Source organism: Sorghum bicolor, chromosome 4 (genome assembly GCF_000003195.3).
Source record: "Sorghum bicolor cultivar BTx623 chromosome 4, Sorghum_bicolor_NCBIv3, whole genome shotgun sequence".
Classification (NCBI taxonomy): Eukaryota; Viridiplantae; Streptophyta; class Magnoliopsida; order Poales; family Poaceae; genus Sorghum; species Sorghum bicolor.
In genome coordinates, this window is record NC_012873.2 from 50,526,107 (window position 1) to 50,547,301 (window position 21,195).

Sequence of the window (21,195 nt, forward strand, 5' to 3'; positions counted from 1 at the left end):
AACTGACAGATCCCGGATCCTGCACCGCCATTTTTTGCTCGATGAGTCGAGACTCAATTTGCTGCAGGAGGGTAACAGGATGGGTCGGTTTCGAAGCTTTGCAAGAGCGAAACCACGACAATTCCGTAGTGTGTTCTTTGTTTGTTTCACGAAAAAACAGCAACAATTCCTGCAAGAGTTCAAGTGAACTCCAGATGGGGACCTATCTTTTCTCCAAGGTAGAGTGAAGCTGCCAATTTGCGCAATTGCGGGACACGTCTCATTCGCGTGCGCCCCTTTTTCTTTGGATCTTGGTTGGGCGACTTTGCTACGACAATCAATTAATAATGTGTTTCCAAGTACAGGTTGGAAGCAGATTTGATGGCACTCGCTGACAGGAGAGTAGTAGGACACGACGACTGCATCGAGTAGGTTCCCTAACCCTGATTAGTAAGTAGTTGATCAGGTTAGTTGGGACAATACATGCATTCACCTGTCATTTGTGATTTCTATTTCTTCATCAATTGTTTACTTGAATTTATTAGCCGAATTTACCAGCTATTCAACAAATCAGCTAATATTTCTACCATAACTTATCAGCCAAACGAATAAAACCGTGCTAGACAAGCGAGAGCAACACGGTCTGTTCTTCAAACTGAAAACTGATGATCTCTGAAGAAACCAATAGAGAAGGAAGCGCGCGCAGCTCTGTCTAGCGAGTTACTGGAAAAACGATTGCTTTAGTAATAGCTCGACATATTGACAAATTACAGAGACTCCTCTTTGTCTCCTTTTTTTTTTTATTATTATTATTACAGAAACTCATTCACTGAGTGAGGAAGAGCCCTCCCGAGCAAGCCCATGACACACCCTTTTGCCCTAGGAGTCGAGGACCAACCACCGGAAAACAAACACAGCAAAAATCAAAGTGCTCACCTACCATAGTACCAAATAGTTTTTATTACCTTTTCCACACCAAGAATCAAAATACAAAATCTGCTGATTGATCAATGCTTAATGGTGCTTCCCCTGCTTCCATAACCTCCCATGACCCATTCGACCAATCCATTTCCAATCCTTCCCTCCTCTCGGCAAATTTGTCGTCACAAGCAACTAACAAACCCCTCTTTTGGGTTTGGCTCGTTCTTCTCCCATCCCAAGGCAATCTCTATCTTCTCTTTCACTCGCCGCTGAATCGCTGATCATTCTGCGCATCTCTCTCTTACCTCCCACCATCTCGCGGCTGAATCTCTTCACCGGGTTGGTTCTTGGAGGTGGTGGCCGCCATGACGCGGGCGAGGGCGGTGTGGCGCCCCGCTGCGGTCGTCCTCCTCGCGGTCGCTTCCCTCTCCTGCGTCCTCACGCCGCCGCTGGTCTCCGCAGCCGCGGGAGCAGAGGTGGCCGGCGGGGTGGCTCGTCGGAATACCGAGCGCATCGCAGGTGACTCCCTAGTCTCTTCTCGCTCTGCCTAGTGCTCCCGATTTCCTCGTAGGAACATTTTTTTTAATCATTTATCTTATGGATTGGTCGTGGGTTGTGATTATTAGTTGTAGAATAGCTCAGCTTTTGTCTGGTGGAATCGTCAGCGAGCTTTGGGACTTTCTGAATTGGCTGTTCGAATTCAGTTCTTTTCCTTTGCTTCCTTGCAGTCGGCATACCTTATTACTACAGATATGCGGTTGCGATAGCTGCAATCATATGTAAAATTCGATCTTTCAACAGCATTGTGCCCCCTCCTTATATATAATAAACAAAAAAGATCAAAGTTGGCGCCAGTTTTGTACTGCCCCTTAATTGGTCTGTGGATCATTCTTAGTATATTTTTGTGAGGCATATAATCTCCACGGTAAAAAAAGGGAAAAAAACATTAGTGACAAATACGGAGCTACCATCAGAATAGCCTTTTGCTTCTCCTCCAAGTGCTACGCGGTTGATGGTTGTTGGTAGTTTAGCCAAAGCCAACCATACCTGCCTGCACTGCTTGCAGAGTAATGCCACTCACAATTTCTGCTGCAATAAACCAAGCCTAGTGATGCCTGTGCCATTATGTGCCTAGAATTAAAAGGCAGTTGTAGGACAGAGACAGACAGTTAGCTCATAAATTCTGAATCTGTCAAAAAGAGATGACAAGGACCAAGCGAAACATATCGCAGAAAGATGCACAACATCATTAATTTGGTATGATTCGATCATGCTCGAGTGGTTTGTCGAAATTGGACTTTCTAAACCTATGTTATGTTGCTACCTTTTCACCTCTTTAACATTCTAGATATACCTAATTACCATGTTCGTCTTAATATAGCTGCATGATGTCATGATGATTGGCTTACTTTACAATTTATTCGTCAGCTTTCTGTGTACTTGGTTTATATGGAGGATATTCCTCCGTTCATTAGCTGTTACTTAGGCAAGAGCATTCACATGCAGGAAGTGCTGGTGATGTGCTAGAGGACAATCCTATTGGAAGGTTGAAGGTTTTCATCTATGACTTGCCAAGCAAGTACAACAAGAGGATTGTCACCAAGGATCCACGATGCCTCCATCACATGTTTGCTGCCGAGATATTCATGCACCGGTTCTTGCTCTCTAGTGCGGTGCGAACACTCAACCCAGAAGAAGCTGATTGGTTCTACACGCCGGTTTACACTACATGTGATCTTACTCCTGCTGGACTTCCACTTCCATTCAAGTCCCCAAGGATGATGAGAAGTGCAATCAAATTTATTTCAAACAAGTGGCCTTTCTGGAACAGAACTGATGGAGCTGATCACTTCTTTGTTGTTCCACATGATTTTGGTGCATGCTTTCACTATCAGGTGAGGACATCACTGCCCACTATTTCAGTTCCCCATTAAGTGGAATTTTATCAGATACAAGGTTTTCGCTTTCCAGGAATGTTCCAGCCTTTAGCGGCCATAACTCTGAAGTTATATTTGCAATTTTCGTCTATCTTATTTATAGGAAGAAAAAGCTACCGAACGTGGAATTCTCCCAATGCTCCGCCGTGCTACATTGGTCCAAACATTTGGGCAGAAGAACCATGTCTGCCTGAAAGAGGGTTCTATCATTATACCGCCATATGCACCTCCACAGAAAATGCAGGCTCACTTGGTTCCCCCTGACACTCCCCGTTCAATCTTTGTTTACTTCAGGGGACTGTTTTATGACAATGGTAATGACCCTGAGGGTGGGTATTATGCGAGGTAAGGACATGCCATATGCGTAGAATTTTCTATCCTATACTCTCAAAACATGATGTCTGGATCCTAATTACTCAGTTTGTTGAGATGTTAAACAGAGGTGCCCGAGCATCACTGTGGGAGAACTTCAAGAACAATCCTCTCTTTGATATCTCCACAGATCACCCTGTCACTTACTATGAAGATATGCAGCGCGCAGTCTTCTGCTTGTGCCCACTGGGATGGGCACCATGGAGCCCGAGGCTGGTGGAGGCCGTGGTTTTCGGCTGCATTCCAGTCATCATAGCTGATGACATTGTCCTACCATTTGCTGATGCTATCCCATGGGAGGACATTGGAGTTTTTGTTGACGAAGAGGATGTTCCAAAGCTAGATTCAATCCTCACTTCCATTCCAATCGAAAATATTCTACGGAAGCAAAGATTGCTGGCCAATCCATCTATGAAGAAGGCCATGTTGTTCCCACAGCCAGCCCAACCTAGGGATGCATTCCATCAGATCCTAAATGGCCTTGCTCGCAAGTTGCCACACATGCAGAGTGTATACTTGCAACCAGGAGAGAAGCACCTCAACTGGACTGCTGGACCTGCTGGAGATCTGAAGCCTTGGTAGCAGGAAAACTTCACTGCAAGACTAGTTTCCCCTGCTGATGGTATTATTACTATAAGTTTCTAACTTCTCCCGTGGAGGAGTTCCAGCAAAGAATCTGTTGATATATATTGACTGAGGGTGTTATAGTGTTTTCATGCCACAGAAATCTTAATGCTGATTCTGTGGACCGGGTTGTAACTTGTAATTGTACAGATGCTCATAAAGGAATGAAATGCATGTGTTCTTGTGTGAAGTTGGTAAATTTGTGTCACTGATTCCTCATTGTGTTTACTCTGTAGTGCATACTTTTGCAAGTGGTTGGAGCAAATTAAATGAGGCTACAAACAACAACAGGTTTTGCAGGTTAGGTTCATATATATGTTGCTGGCCTGGTGCCGAAGTGCCTGGACTCCTCCAGCCTGACCATTGCACATGCAGTTCAGCGGCTTCACCTCTGAACTTTCAGATGTCCTCCACATTGTCACGGCAAATTCATTCCATCATAATCTGGAGAGCTGCTGGTGCAGGTTGCATTTGCAGAGATGCAAGGATGGTGACTATATATATTATGGCTTGGTTCCAGCTCCCTGTATACTATTTCCTTTCACAGATGAATGTGAAGTGATTCATCTTTTTAAGGTGGGATTTGGGAGAGGTTATCGAAGAAATGTATTGGTCCGAGTTTATGCAGTTAACCTTCTTTAGAGAAGTTGTACGTGTAAGTTCCGGGAGACGGAGATAGCGAATAAGCGATGCATTCACGGTTGAATAATAGGAGAATTTTTTTTTTAGATGAAGGAATATGAAAATATTCTGTCCTCCAGCATAAATAAATAGTATTGATTCTTGCATTACATACTTAATTACAAATAGCATTGCATTTGAATAAGGAGAGCAAAGTACATTCATCATATTGAAAGATCAAAATACATTGATCATGTTGTGTACATATATATACTACTCATTTGACATAATTTGGCCTTCACCCTGAACATACTAACAGAGTGTAGCACATTGCGGCAGTAGAATCGACCGGGTTAATTATATAGCATGAGATCAGTATCTTTTTTTTAACTTAACGGTTATAATAAATATATTTATGCTCATTTTATGGAGTATATATTTACTGGTACTATGGATCGGTGGATAGCTAGCACATGTGGGCATATTTAGGCAGATGTTGCGGTCTTGCGTCCGGCGATGGCGTAGGGCGGGGTGTAGGGCGGGCCGGGTGCTGGCGCGGGCTTTGGGTGGCTCGGGCGTGGGCGGCTTGGGCGTGGGCGGGCCGGGGTAGGGCGGGCCTGGTGGCGCGGGCTTTGGTGGCGTGGGCGGCTTGGGTGGCTTGGGCGACGGCGGCTTGGGCCCCGGCGGCGAGGGCTTGGGCGGCGACGGCGACGGCGAGAGCGCGCAGCGGACCATGCAGACGATGCTCTTCTGGTCGCAGCTGATGATGCAGAGCGGCAGGTCGCCGCCCTGCTTGCCCATGCACCCGAACGAGCACCCGAACACCTGCGTGAAGCAGCCCATCAGGCACTGCATGAAGCCGTTCAGCTCGGCCGTCGGGTACGACGTCGACGGCGGCATCGTCGTCAGAAGCGCCGCCGCGTTGTTGTTGTTGTTGTCGTTGTCGTCGTCGTAGTCGTAGTCGCCGCCGCGGCCGCTGAAGGCAACGACAGTGGCACTCGCTCCGGCGGTGGCGCCGGCGGACGCGAGGTCGGCGACGCCGCAGGCCAGCGCGACGAAGAGAAGCAAGAGGAAGGAGCCGGCGCTGGCGCGAGCACTGCCGCCGGCCATTGCTGTGGCCACCATGATTCTTGTGTGCGTGCGTGCGTCGTCGTGTGACGGTGAGCTTGACTTGATGCTGTGTGGGCTGTTACGTACGTGTTGTTGGGAGGGTTTATATAGGAGGAGGAGGAGAAGGGGGACTTAGATTTAGATTTGGGCGTGGCGTATGATGCCGCGACGATCGCGTTTTTGGTGTGTTGTGAGGTTGCTTTTCCGCGCATGCGCACACACGATACGGGTGGCCTGTGGTGGACACTGCTGCTCAATCACGAGGGAAGTATGACTTTGGGATTATTATTTATTTGAATATGTATAAAATAATAGAACCTTAGGCACATCTGATGGGATGGCCGAGTTGGTCTAAGGCGCCAGATTAAGGTTCTGGTCCGAAAGGGCGTGGGTTCAAATCCCACTCTCATCAGCATTTTTTTTGGTTTTGTTTTCAGCTTTTTGTTTTTGTTTTTGTTCTCATTGCCACTCATCAGCTTTTTTTTTTTGGTTTTGTTTTCAGCTTTTTTTTGTTTTTGTTCTCATTGCCACTCTCATCAACTTTTTTTGGTTTTGTTTTCAGCTTTTTGTTTTTGTTTTTGTTCTCATTGCCACTCTCATCAGTTTTTTTTGGTTTTGTTTTCAGCTTTTTTTTTGTTTTTGTTCTCATTGCCACTCTCATCAGCTTTTTTATTGGTTTTCTCATTGTAAACCTGGTGTCCATCAGCACTATTTTAAATTCTCAATATAATATTTTTGTTTTGTTTTTGTGTTCTCATTGTAAACCTGTTGTCATCAGCTTTATTTAAAATTCTCACTGTAATTTTTATTGTAAGGGAACATATCCGGTGGAAACCACAATTTTTATGAAAACTCGTACAAATCACGACATTGTAAAATATGATGATACACAATATTGTAAAATATTACACATGTAGATGATATGATGATACACAATATTGTAAAATATCTTGTCCAAACTCGACTTCATCTGTGAGATATAAAAATAACAAATTTCAAGCCAGAAAGTTGTCCACATGATTCGTTAGAAATTTGTTATTCTTATATCTCACAAATAAATTCGATTTTGCACAAGATATTTTACAAGATTGTGTATCATCGTATCATCTACATGTGTGATTTTTTTGGTAAACGTAGATGACTTTTTGGTCATGGTTTGCACCGGTTTTCACGAAGGTTGTGGTTTGCACCAGATATGTTCCCTTATTGTAAACCTGCTGTCATCACCTTTATTTTTTTATTCTTATACTCTAACTTTTTTTTGTATATATACTCCCTCCGTCCCTGAAAGAATCAATTCCTAGGATACGTGCCAGTCAAACTTTTTAAAGTTTGACTAACTTTATCGAAAAGAGTAACAACATCTATAATATAAAATACACATTATATGAAAATATATTCTATGATGAATCTAATGATACTAATTTGATACTATAAATCTTAGCATTTTTTTCTAGAAATTTGGTCAAAGTTTAAAAAGTTTGACTTAGGACAACTCTAGAAATTGACTCTTTCGTGAACGGAGGGAGTATAAGGCCTTGTTTAGTTCCAAAATTTTTGGCAAAATGAGCACTGTAGCAATTTCGTTTGTATTTGACAAATATTGTCCAATCATAGACTAACTAGGCTCAAAAGATTCGTCTCGTTAATTCCGACCAAACTGTGCAATTAGTTTTTATTTTTATCTATATTTAATACTCCATGCATACGTCTAAAGATTCGATGTGACGGGGAATCTGAAAAATTTTGCAAAATTTTTGGGGAACTAAGGCCTAATTTTGCACGCATAATTAATGTCGACGACTTTTATTTTATTCGACGCCATGTGGATTAGAGTATGTTCAAAGCTTCTAATGCAGGGCGCGTTGACTGGCCACCTGGATATTAGTTATGTTCCCTCTCTATGATGTGTGACTTAAAGTATGATAATTTTGCTCCAGAGTCTAGGAAATGCTGGAGCTAAGAACTTGGATCACACAGACCAAGTAGAAAAAATAGTCAAGCACGCAATTATTAGAAAATAAAGAAAAGAGGTACTGTAATAAAAAAAGTGCATTTTATCAAGTACATCCATCATGGAGAAACTACTAATATATAAAATACTCCCATTTTCTTAAAATATTTCTTCCCAATACAAGCCTTTTTTCATTCTCTAATAAAAAGATTAGTAGACATGTATGTGCATTGCAACAGAATGCATATAACACTTACCTACTAATCTGTCAATATGTCTTGGAATCGATGTATTATGATTGACTATGCTAACTCATATTATAGCCAAGTACGATTCTTATCTCAAATTCATCAGATGCTATCCTACTACAAAAAAAAATCTTTTGCGAGGTGTTTCATAACTTTTTTCGAAGGCGATCAACACTTTCAACCGCCTCGGTTAATGCCTCAGATTAACCGAGGCAAGTGTCTTTTATTAACCGAGGCGGTTACAAAAGACTGCCTCACAAAATCAATTTACGGTGGCGGTTAAAAATAGCCCGCCTTCTAAATCCAATTAACCGAGGCGGGCCTTATAAGTGGCCCACCTCCAAAATTGCCTCATTTTTCGGAGGCGGGTCTGCTAAAAGGCCCGTCTCGGATAAAAAAGGTGAGGCCCAGATGGCCCAAATGAGCCCACTAACACAAGCTCTGCATATATACGGTCACCCTAGGGTTTCACTCATCCTCTCCTCTCTCCTTCTCACTTCCTCTACCGAGCGGCGCCCCTCAGCTCGTGACTCTGACCGAGCGAGCAAGTGCTCCATCGCTCCACCTCCCATTCCCTTCCCCTTCACTCCTTCAAATCCAATCCCAATGGCGAGCACCGCGATTCCACGAGGCAGGTGCGGCCTCCCGACGCCAGCGAGCACCGCGAGAAAGGCGTGGCCTCCCAACGCCGGCACCCTTCCTCGCGCAGATCCAGCGGCGGCGCCCCTCCCTCACACAGATTTGGCCGTGGACGTCCCTCCCCATATGAAACCGGCGGCCCCGACCCCTCTGCACGCGGATCCAACGGTCGCGGTCCCTCCCTACGCGGAGATCCTCCGGCGGCACCCCTCCCTCACACGGATCCCACGGTGGCAACCCTCCCCCACGCGGATCCTCTTGCGGCGCTGCGGGTGGATCCTCGAGCGGCGGCAGGGATCCGGTGAGCAGTGGCAGCTGCCCGTGGATGGGCTTAGCGGGCTCATCCAGTTTTTTTATTTTTTATTTGATTAACCGAGGCAGGCAGGAAACCGTCTCGGTTAATACTTGATTTATTTGCGATCTTGCATCGGAGGCATTTCTTTTGCCCGCCTCCTAAAATAAAAAACACCTGTCTCTATTAAGATTATTGTAGTAGTGTATACTTTTCTAAGTAATACTAGTTAATGCTCTTGTGCTTGGGGGAGTGGAGGAACATATGGATCGAGAGAGAAAGTGAAGGACGAAGAATTGTATGAGAGAAATTATTACTATTTAATACTACTAGCAAATAAACTCGTGTGTTAGAATGGAAGAAAAACAATTTCATAAAAATATTACATATCTATTTATATTTTATATTTTCCATAAAATTTAAAGTTTATAATTATTTTTTATGAGCACGAAACATATAATATCAATTAGTATTAGCGATAATATGATAATATCTTATTAAATCTATTTCCTGAAATAATACTGTGATAGAAATATTTCACCTATTATAAGGCACACCGTAATTCTAGATTTGGTAATATCTATATGTAAGTAGAGTTTAACATTGAGTTAGGCCTTGTTTAGTTCGCAAAAATTTTCAAGATTCCCCATCACATCGAATTTTTGGTCGTATGTATGGTAGACAAAAATAAAAACTAGTTGCACCGTTTACCTGTAATTTGTGAGATGAATCTTTTGAGTCTAGTTACCCCGTGATTGGACAATGTTTGTCAAATAAAAACGAAAGTGCTACAGTAGCCAAAAACCAAAATTTTTACGAACTCAACGAGGCCTTATAGCCCTTGTCTTGCAGGGTCGTACGTTCCTGAGGCTGGGCTGGCGTGGATCGGATTTGGGCTCGAAACTGCCTACTGGACAGCAGCAAAATGGCCCGATTCAGGGTTCCTAATTTAATCTTTCCACTCTATGGCCGTGTTTAGTTGGCAAAAATTTTGGATTTTGAGTACAGTAGCACTTTCGTTTGTTTGTGGCAAATATTGTACAACCATAGACTAATTAAGGTCAAAAGATTCATCTCGCGATTTACAGACAAACTGTGTAATTATTTTTTGTTTTCGTCTAAATTTAATATTCCATGCGCATATGCCGCAAGATTCGATGTGACGGGAAATCTTGAATTTTTTTAAGAACTAAGGCCTTGTTTAGTTCACCCTCAAAAGCAAAAAGTTTTCAAGATTCTCCGTCACATCGAATCTTACGGCACATGCATGAAGTATTAAATATAGATGGAAGTAAAAATTAATTACACAATTTAGCTGTAAATCGCGAGACAAATCTTTTGATCCTAGTTAGTCTATAATTAGATAATATTTGTCACAAACAAACGAAAGTGCTACAGTACTGACATTCGAAATCTTTTCGAAACTAAACAAGGCCATCTTGATCAGATCACTATGGTGCAATTCTCAAAAAAAAAAAAGTTCAGTATGGTGTGGAGCTGCAGCTAGCATGTGTTACTGTGTACGTATACGTCGGCAACTGGGCACGACGGGGCAGCCGGCAGCGTGTGTCGCGGGCTCGCCGACCGACCGACGTGTCGCCGTCTCTGCCCATGCATGCTGCCATGCATAGATATTCGCATCGTCGTTCTCAACGGGACACGGGACGTACGTGAATTGCACACGACGGAGATCGGGACTGCCATGAACATATATATGGATCGTGAAACGTCGTACGTACACGTACGTACTGAAATAAAAATCACGCGCATTTGAACGACTCGGTCCGCCGGCACCGGAAGGGGAGGATCCAACCCAAGACTTGTGGCTGTCTCGCTCGTCGCGAATCATCAGAGCTAGCTAGCCGACGTCCATCGATCGCGATCGACCGCGCCGGCTGGCGGCGCGGAAGCTTCGTGCTTCCGTTTCGCTCTGGGCATGCAGCAGGTCCCTCATGCAGCAGATTGCAACTAGTACGTGCTTGACGCGCGCGATCGACGACCAATCCAATTAAGGCCGTGTTTAGCCACATCGATTCTTTAGACGTATACATGGAGTATTAAATATAGATGAAAATAAAAACTAATTGTACAGTTTGGTTGGAATTGACGAGACGAATCTTTTGAGCCTAGTTAGTCCATAATTGAAATTTTTTGGAAGTAAACAACGCCATATCCATCTCGCTGGTCGCATGGATTTCGTACGTTCCGGCCGCCTACCGCGCCCAGGATCCTACAGTATCCCAGTACTGTAGTATCCAGCAGCCCAGCAGGCACCCTGCTAGTGCTAGGCGCGCGTAGACAGACTTGGCGGCCGACGGCGGGCAATCCATCGGAGGAGGACTATTGCCGGGCCTTGACTTGATTGCGGCATGTCGGCAGCACGCAGCCGCACTGGCCCATGCATCCGTTCTACCCTGGCCCTACATGTGCATCTTTTTTTTATATGCAATCAAAGATCGATTACACACAAACCTCTGTACGCACACGCCTACGTACGTTGTTTACCTCCTGCCACACGAAATAGTTTCGTGGAAAATTTGTATTAGGATAGGAGAGGCAACCCTGCATCTCCCCTGTCACAAGTTCTTCACATATATATAGTACCTCCGTTACGGACATTGACAAAATCCGTCCTTACAAAGTGCTACGGCCGCCGGTATGTCGTTTCCAACTTCGAAGTTCTTGGCACTCTCAATAACATGTTCTTTATTCAACTATTTTAAATTGCTCCCCTTGTCTTATCTACTCCTTGTTACTTTCTCCCGGCCCACCACCTCCGATGGAAAAAATATAAGTTCATCTAGGTTTATTCAAAACCAATCAATTTTATAATTATTCACAGCACATGACCTCTTTGGTTTCAAGAGAGAGTAATGAAAATCAATGTAAGATGTCCTAAGATCTACATGATTTATTGTAGTTTTGGTGATCATAATGACAACCCAATCACTAGGGCCTTGTTTAGATCCGAATTTTTTTTTGGATTTTGACACTGTAGCACTTTTATTTTTATTTGACAATCATTGTCCAATCATGGAGTAACTAGGCTTAAAAGATCCGTCTCCTGATTTACAGACAAATTGTGCAATTAGTTTTTGTTTTCGTCTATATTTAATGCTCCATGCATGTGACGCAAGATTCGATGTGACAATAAATCTTGAAAAGTTTTTGGTTTTTGAGGTGAACTAAACAAGACCTAGGACTAATGAGCTAAGATGTCCTAGGGCTGTGTGAAGAGATTGGTCAAGATATGAGTTCCAGAAGGTACGACAAAGATTCATTGACGATTCCTTGTTGGATTATTCACATGATTGGTTTAATAGGAACAACATATCATACAGTGATGACAAGTGAAAAGGTGAAAAAAAAAACAGATATCACTGAGTGATATGGTGATAAAAGATAAGAGTGTAGCAAATTATAAGGTGTACATTAGTAAAGGTGGCCAATAATAACATTGGAGGAAGCTCAAAGGGTTCATGTTACACCTGCTGTAGTCAAGGGCACTTTTCTCGGGATTGCCTATTCAGAAGAATATGGGAGCTCCAAATGCTCCTAAAGGCCCAAGGAACACCCACAAGGGGCACATAGATGCCCAAACGTGGGTGACTCAATTATGCGAGTGCAGAAGAAGCCACAATGAATGAACAAGTTCTTGTTGGTATGCTACATGCCTACATGTTAATTCTCATATTGCTAAAGAACAATTTTATTCGGTAGTGTCATGTTCTTTCATACATGAGGGTATTTCTTTGAGACATATGTTCCCAATTAGATAACAAGTACAACACTTCTATAGAACCACACCAATAATTACCCATGAAACCCAAGACACAGTAAACTAAGCCAGGCGAGAAGTCTTTGGCCTGACTATATTGCTAACATCATTGTGCTAGGAGACCGAGCTTCAGCTGGCAAGGCTTGCGGTGTGCAGTCTGCCCGCCATGGTTTGAACCGAGTGCTCACCGGGATTTATTCCCAAATTTCTATAGTCTCTCTCCACGTGATGCCACAAAGAGATTACGATGTGTCCATCGTCTACGAAGCTATGTTGGTCCCGATGATCTCTAGAAGGACGTGATCTTCTGATCTGTGTGTAGTTGTAGGTCTAGTAATGCACATGTAGTGTGTGTGTGTATGTGCATGAACAGATGCTACAACTATACTCAGATGAGAGGCTTAGAAAAACATCCTAGGTTTAGGGTATTTAGATGTCTTTTGGGAATGGCATGGCTTTCCCAACATAATGGTGTCACTACATTCCAACCAAAGTCTTAAGAGCTTGGTCATTAATCCTACAAGCGGCTCATTGCATCCATATTTAACAAAAGGACCCATATTGTATGTCTTGAATGCCAAATTCCTACAAGAACTAGAGGTGGTTCTAGTAGTGCCTAAATTCCTTGATGTCTTTCTTGAAGAACTTCTGTGGATGCCTTCTGACCGAGATGTTGAGTTTGTTATTGAACTTGTGCCCGAGATAGACCCAATATCTAAGTGACCTTATAGAATGCTCCCTCATGAGTTGGAAAAGTTGAAGAAGTAGTTGAAGGATTGTTAGACAAAGGGTTCCTTCAGCCTAGTTCTTCATCATGGGGATGCTTGTTGTTGTTTGTGAAGAAGATGGTTGATAGTCTCCATATGTGTGTGGATCACCAGCCTTTGGAGGAAGTGATAATGAAGAACAAATATGCTTTTCCAAGGATTGATATCTTGTTTTTCAACTAGTAGGACCTAGATTTTTATCCAAGATGGGTCTATGATTGGGCTATCATCAACTTTTCTATTAGTCATATCAAAATCCAAAGTTGTTTTGAAAATTCTAAACTTTGAATTTTGAAATCTTGGATCATAAAATGAATATTTAGGAATCTAAATGATTTCAAATCATTTTTTTAGTTATACAATATTAGACTATATTGGTAACTACATATTTGCTATAGACCATATTAACATTTGAGGCTGTTTGAAAATTTTAAGTTTTAAAAAAATTATAATACATTGTAGGACTCTATATAGTTTCCAATAAAAAATTATCATCAAAGATGTAGATCATATAAAGCTCTACAATTGTGGTATAAAGTTTTTCTTCATCAAAGTTTACATAAAGCTCTATATAAAAATGTTATGATTTTTTAGATATGAGCCTATTAAGCGTGTGCCTGTTAGGGTATGTTAGGATCTATCAGCACTAAAAATTAGCAATTTAATTTAGTACTAAGAGCAACTCCAAAAGCTTGGCTAAAATTAGTAGTCAAATTTCATTGTTTAGCCATTTTGTAAAGTAGAAAATTTCTTAAAAAAGAAGAGGTCCACAACAGTCTTGCTATTTTACGTACTAGCCAACTGAGCTAGTTTACTTTCTCGTATAAAGAGCATCCGTAATCATATTTATTAGGGGCAGACATGGAAAACTAACCCCTAATTAATCACTCCTTGGTTACCACAATTATGTCCTAAACGTCAAGAATTATGGGTATGGAGGGAGTATAGCTATGTCAGTGGTTGGCTATATATGGCCAGCGAAAATTAAGGAATAGCCAACAATTTATTTTACAAAACTAGATATAGCACATCTATTGGAGTATAATTTTTGTTATGCAAATTCTAAAATAGACTCCACAACAAGAATAGCAAGCTGTTGGAGTTATTCTAATGGATCCAAACATACCTGCTAATAAAACTACTAATATTAGTTGGTGTCGCTAAGTATTAGTTGCATTAATTAGTTTGGAGTTGCTAATAGTTTATATGCACCTTCAACTCATTATCCATCTACCTATTAGCGTAGCTATTAGCTAGTTTATTAGTGTTAATGGATTTAAACAGATCCTTAGTTTTTAGAGATGGACCTGCTAAAAACAATTTTCATAGGTAGGAACTAAAATCCGCCTAAAAATATCTGTTTGTGTTGATTAGGAGACCTGTCTTTTAAGATTCTTTTTTAGCAGTTATTCCCAGCCTTCGAGCTCTCACGGTCCCTTCAGTTTGGTGGTGTGACGAGTAATGCGGAGAACTGGAGAAGTAGAAATGATCACGAGGAAATAATGCAGCAGACTATAATGGTCTGATCTAGGATAGCTCGTGCAAATGAAGGCGACCCAGCTGGTCAAATTGACGCAGGTGCTTGTTCGGCTAACGCAAGTGCTGACACCCGAAAGGATCTTGACCCACTAGTTTTGCGATCAGAGGATATTGTTGCAAATCATTAGCAGGATCGAAACGCCATACGCCAATTGATCAGTTCTGTCTCCATGTGCTTTTCTTATTTCTTATAAAATGCCATACGCCAATTTAACTGCAACATCGTTTTCAAATTAAGTTGAAGGTATGTACGGTAAGGGCATCTATAATGATACAAATCGGTTACTAGCTCTTAGTCAACGTCTTCAATAATACTAATAGCTCTTAGCAATGACTTATATGTAGTCCTAAAAACTTTTGTCAAAAAAGTCTTCAAAAAATAGGACATTAACCCCACTGAAGCGGACCTTATAGACTTGATGGTTAATTTGTTGTATACACCCGCAATTAGACTATACAGAATATCTGCAATACAGAATATCCAATGATGCTCGATATATAATAAGTTCATGTTGCGTTATCATTATGTGCACCGTGAAACTATCCAACACCTTTGCTTTAGTTGTTTGGTGCCCCACCCTATAAAGTCCAGCTCACTGTTTAGTTCTTATTTTATTTTAATTTTTTTTTTTGGGGGGGGGGAGCTTACACATTGTCAATGGTAGGAGTTGGCATGCTTTGTTGAGGGCAGTCCTAACTGAAAAACTATTTTTTGGTTCAAATTTCCATGAGTAATTTGGCTCATAAGTTTTTCCAACAGTTTATCAAATGACTTTCTATTTATAACTTTTTTTAGTAAAATAAGGAAAACACTTGTCTAACAGTTTTTATCTAGACATAATATATATCTAGATCTATAGCAAGAGCTATGTATCTAGAAAAGTTAAAACAACTTATATTTCAGAATGGAGGAGGACTATACAAGACAATTTTTTTGTTTTGCTAGTAATTCGCCTGTCAATATATATAATCATACTATTTATTTAAAATTATGTGGAATGCTCAAGTAGGCCTTATGGAAATACTATTATGTATTGTGTACATGGTCTTGGTCGCTTGTCTGAAAAGACATGACTAAAAGTACTGTTCGTTGATTTCTTGTGAGAGAAAAACACTGCTGAATGACTGATAGATACGACAGATAAGCTCAAGCAACCGGCTTTTAATCTGTTTTCAGGATGTACACTACTTCTGAACCCAGCTATCGCAACCTTAATCATGAGAAGATTCCCTCAACTGATCCGGGGAGGATGTGATTCCTGTCAAATTGTGTTCTGAATATAATAATTTAAGAATCCAAGTACAAGTTCACAAATTTTTATATCAATGATTCTAATACCAATACGTTTGGGATCCTGAGGCGAAGTTTCTTGTTGCTATTAAAAAAAGTAAATAATAAGAAACAAACTTGTAACGTATCTGTCATCTATCTTTTTATATACTATAAAAGACGAACAAAAGAATTAAGAAATAATCCTCATGCTAGGATCTCCTACCCACCTTTAATTTATGCATCTCCTGTTGATTAGACACTTTTCTAAATTTAATTCACTTTAAACAAGCAAGATGATTTGCACATATAGTGTGGGTAGCTTGATTTTTCATTATAATATTTGAATCTTTTAATTAAAATATATTTTTGTAAATTATTTTATTTATCTGTTTTATTACATCGCTTCTCTCTTCGTATGTCCCTGATGAATACTAGTGGTCACTTAAACTATTGATAAATACTATTACCACAAGATCGATTTGAACTTCTTGACAGCCAAAGGCTCAGGGGCTACACAACACACCTAGCTGGTGCCACACTCGTCCCCACTAATAATGACTGAGGCCTCTGAGGCTTAGGTTAAACTGATCGAGGCCTAGATCTCCAAGATAACGATGAACTGTTCACCCGCTTTGTCGAGATCCTTTGACTATGCCCGTTTGACTCCCGGTTACTCAGGTTATGGACCGAGCTCATCGCTTGGGACATTGCATAAGGGTGCCAAGATGGGCAATGAATCCTTGGTGGAATCTTTGTGGCCTAGGGAAATATCTGGAATCCCCCATTAGGAGCACATCATGGGACTACCACCTGACATCCACACGATGGAGCAGAAGGTTGTCTCCCGTTTTGGTGTGAGGCTGCTTGCTCATTTCAGCAAGGGTCACACCCAAGGCATATGATGCTACATGCCAAGGGCACGCACGTTGGATCCCTTGCCAATGCAATCGTCCATAAGAACTCTAGTAGCAAGACTATCACTACTACTAAGCACTCAACAAAGCAAGAGGCTAGCAACTACTCTAGTTGAACTAAACTGGTAAAGCAACTAAAACTAGCTACTCTACTAACTAGAGCTACAACTACAATCAAACTCTACCAAGCAACTACTACACAAGCAATAAAGCACAAGTATAGTAAGCAAACCACCAGGACAAGAAATAACACAAGGTTTATCGTTGAGATTCGGTTGCTTCCCGGCAATTTACATCCTCATTGAGGTGAGTCTTTTGATGATTGATTTGCGCACTAATAAGCCTCTCAAACTTGACCCTCAACTTGGGTGCTGCAAAGAATCCAATCAATGAAGAGTTATAACTTTGTAGATTCAATGCCTTCCTTCTTGAAATGTCCCCTATGTTTAAAATGTGTCCAAATAAAACCTTAAATTAAATCTAGTGGAAACAATCCTATAGCCATTTAAGGACCTTATGTATATCTATGTATGCTTGTATGTATGCTTTACTTCAACCATACCATTTATCCAATTGATGTAAAACAAAACATCATTAATCTTCGAGAGAACCCATCTCTATTAATGCATTCAGATAGTTCCAAAACTGTTCATAAGCTTATGTTGAGAGAGGTAAAAGGAAGAATGTGTGTAGATATTCAGTTGTTGTTGTTTTCATGGGAGTGATATTCTTAGTTTTGGCAAAATAATTACACTTATTTTAGGATTTAGGAGGGAGGGAGAAGCTTAGTTACGCTAAGTTTATGGACCTTGGGGGTACCTTTTGGTTCCTCCCAAGTACCATGAAAAGACTTGGCATATTAAGTTCTTTCCATGAAAATATGGATGCATCAAAATGAACATATTGACTCTACCAACCATGAAGTTAGGGGGTGGGGTTTGAAGGAACCACCACATATTAAAACTGCTGGTGCATTATGAGTTCATCCTATGAATTATGGTAGAATGACATTCTTCATGCTTATACTAATTATTAGCATGTGAGAGAAGATAAGGTTGTGCATCAAGCCATTCTATTTTAAACACCCCTAGCATTACAATAGGAACCCCTAATTCCCTTGCAAGTACGGCTCTCTTAATCATTCTTTTGGCACATATATGCAGTCACATTCAGGTAATGCCCCTTTATTCACCATTTTTTCCCTTTCATAGAATGAGATAAAAATGAGAAATCTTTGCTATCCAATCTTTTTCGACTACCATAAATTTTAAGTGGCATATTTTTTTCTTTATTGTTTTATTTACTCGGTTTTATTCCATTCCTACCCATGCTAAACTCGAATTTTCATTGAAATCATCTCTATATTACGTATGTGGAGTTCCCTACAATTTCATGTGATTCAATAAAAACCAATTTCTTAGCATTGAGGTTGATCCTAAAGAGATACCACTTCGTCATGAATTTATCTTGAATTGCGACCTTTTGGCTCAATTTATCTTAGTTTTGTTGAAGGTGCAATCCTCTTCTTTACCTTGAGTGGGTCCAAACATGCAGATCTTTTTAGTTTTCGTGGATGGCTAGATCCAATAACCGGTAGTCTATGGTTGAGCAATATTGCACACCATCTTTTACATGTTGCTATTCTTTTCCTGGCATTGATCATATATTCATATGTATAGGACCAACTCGGATATTGGTCATGGACTTATAGATATTTTGGAGGTTCATAAGGGCCCATTTACACATGGGCGGATTTAGGGGTATTCCCCTGTATTCCCGGAAATACCCAACTATTTTGGTACACTTTTATGTAAATATGTATATATACTTATATATTAAAATGTATAATGCTATAATATATAGTATTTTCGCACTTTTGAGCTCAAAACACGTAAAAATTGGCATTTCAATTAGAAATCTATATTCTAGAAAGCAAATTTTGGTTTAAAGTTGTTGACTTGTAGTGCAATTAGCTATATTTTAAGCCTATGGATTCGACTTTATGGAAGTGGGAATACCCAAGTTTCAAATCCTGGCTCCGCCACTGCATTTACACGACAAGGCCATAAAGGTCTCTTCTATGAAATCCTAACAACATCATGGCATGCTCAATTATCTCTTAACCTAACTACGCTAGGTTCTACAACTATTGTTTTAGCTCATCGTATGTACTCTATGCCCCATAGTGTATGTAGGTAGCATAAGATGTACGAAGTGTGTGCAGTAAGATGTATGGTAACTAAAGTGTATGATAATTAGGGAGTCTTTCTATTTCTATTTCTTTGCAAAGTCACTTCTTCAATATTTTTAGATCGAAAAAGACTTCCCTTTAAGGAACTTTGGTTACAAAAATTTCTGACATCTTTAGTCGATACAAATCGTGACCTAGATCTTGCAAACATATTGATTTCTGCCAATAATGACACTATGACTTCAATTTGACTAATTCTTAATAAATTAGTATTTGCAATTTCGGAGGGCCATTCTCTCTATTTAAGAAATCGTTGATTAAGAAGAATAGTTAATTCATGGGCAAACACATATCCAAACACTTTCCCTAGATTGACTTCAATATATATATAATTGTTCAAGTGAATAATAACTAAGAAAACATAGGGTTAGCAACCGATTTTTTTCTTCTATTTGAACTCATTTCCCTAATTCTTCTAGTTTCTTTAATATGTGCAGTTACAACGGCTCGACAACAAGAAAATACTTAAGAATGAACAGGGGCATCCTCTGTTCCTGCTGTGTATATATAGTTACAACAGCTGCGGTGTAATACTAGCGTCTTTTTACCACTATTGAGATCGGCAAAAAAAAAAGCATGAATCAAAGGAGCCATATGCCATCCATATATATTGCCGTGCGCCAATAATTTGATGAGTTGCTATCCTATCCTATCCTATCCTGCGTGGTGCTTCAGAGCGAGTATCTAGTAGTAGGCAGCACATCAGCAGGACACAGGACACACATTTCAACATCAACTGAGATATAGTAGTATATCTAGGAAATCTAGGTTTGGTCTATGCAGTCCAACCCTTCTGGCATTGTCTCCTCTCCTCTCTTGAACTCTTCCAGATTGTTTGGCCCTCCTCTCGTAACCACAGTCAGCTTGGTAAATTTAGCACTCCACGTTAAAATATGGCATTGCCATATGGTTCATTGTTACCAGTACACGCCATTGTATTATTCTGCAATCCCCACAAATAATGCATCTAAGTTGGCATGAATTGTGGTATACTTCGGAGAGATCAGCAGCTTGTACTCAATCCATCCAAATTATAAGAAGTTTGACTTTTTTGACACTAAGTTTGACCACTCGTCTTATTTAAAAATTTATATAAGATATTACTTCTTTTGTCGTGGCTTGGTTTATTAATAAAAGTTCTTCAAGAATAACTTAAATTTGACTATATTTACACAATTTTTTTAATAAGACGAGTGGTCAATTTGGGTCAAAAAAGGCAAACGTCTTATGGTTTGTGATGGACGAAGTAACTCCATGTGGTGGTGGTTGCAGAATTGTAGTAGCTGAAACAATTTGGCTAATTGGATATTGAACCGTTATCATTAGAAATGTGTAAAGAAGAATTCATTGGCACACAAGCTATTTCTACAAGTGGTTGGTCATGCGTAACGTCTGGTGGTTTAGTTAAGTCAACCGCTAGTGTAACTACCAATAGAAATTGATTCAAAAGTTAATGTGAAAAAATAGGAAGGGAATTTCTAAGTAGTCATGAATTGTGGTTATTAGCATGAAAAATAAGGGGCAGGGGGTGAGAGAGGAGGAGGATTTTACACTCAGAGGCCGCACCACCGAGCTTGTCATACGCCTATCAGATGTAACGAATTTTCATTTGATCTAGGATTTGAACCCGCATCCACCCCATTATGCAATCCTTTCTTGCCATCCTACTACACAACTTTGTTGATTACAACATGATAATCATCCTTATCGAACCATCAGTGGAGACTATTTTAGTCATGGTTTTCTTAAGGGTGCAAATGAGTGATGATTAGGTGCACCTCTAAACCTCTTTAGTTCAAATATTTATACTACTTATTTAAAAAAATTAAGAAGTAGTACAAATATTTGAACTAAAGTGGTTTGGAGGTGCACCTAAAGGTTACCCCTTTGCACCCCTTGTTGACACCGTTTTTAGACACGTACCCGGGGATCAGTGGGGTATAGGTCGGCAGGTGGAGCAACGGTAACTAGTCTGC

At 40.6% G+C, this 21,195-nt stretch overlaps 2 protein-coding genes and 1 non-coding gene across 3 annotated transcripts; 2 read left to right on the forward strand and 1 right to left on the reverse strand.

Moving 5' to 3' along the window:
* Nucleotides 835–4,038, forward strand: LOC8056801 (probable glucuronosyltransferase Os02g0520750). Its single transcript, XM_002452127.2, has 4 exons — nucleotides 835–1,419; nucleotides 2,407–2,795; nucleotides 2,941–3,182; nucleotides 3,278–4,038. The coding sequence occupies exons 1-4, from the start codon at nucleotides 1,266–1,268 to the stop codon at nucleotides 3,789–3,791; spliced, it is 1,299 nt and encodes a 432-aa protein (XP_002452172.1). The 5' UTR covers nucleotides 835–1,265; the 3' UTR covers nucleotides 3,792–4,038.
* LOC8056802 (subtilisin-like protease 1) lies at nucleotides 4,753–5,631 on the reverse strand. The gene is made up of 2 exons (XM_002453861.2): nucleotides 4,898–5,631; nucleotides 4,753–4,757 (listed from the first exon to the last, which is right to left on the reverse strand). Exons 1-2 carry the CDS (start codon nucleotides 5,577–5,579, stop codon nucleotides 4,753–4,755), a joined length of 687 nt encoding a protein of 228 aa, XP_002453906.2. The 5' UTR covers nucleotides 5,580–5,631.
* Nucleotides 5,896–5,976, forward strand: TRNAL-AAG. The gene has a single exon. It is a non-coding gene; the product is annotated as a tRNA-Leu (tRNA).

Bases quoted from the DNA above. Each gene is read 5' to 3' on its own strand.
- LOC8056801 (XM_002452127.2), top strand. From the start codon at position 1,266: ATGACGCGGGCGAGGGCGGTGTGGCGCCCCGCTGCGGTCGTCCTCCTC. The intron at 2,796-2,940 runs GTGAGGACATCA...TCTTATTTATAG, and splicing joins GTGCATGCTTTCACTATCAG to GAAGAAAAAGCTACCGAACG. The intron at 3,183-3,277 runs GTAAGGACATGC...GATGTTAAACAG, and splicing joins GAGGGTGGGTATTATGCGAG to AGGTGCCCGAGCATCACTGT.
- LOC8056802 (XM_002453861.2), bottom strand. From the start codon at position 5,579: ATGGTGGCCACAGCAATGGCCGGCGGCAGTGCTCGCGCCAGCGCCGGC.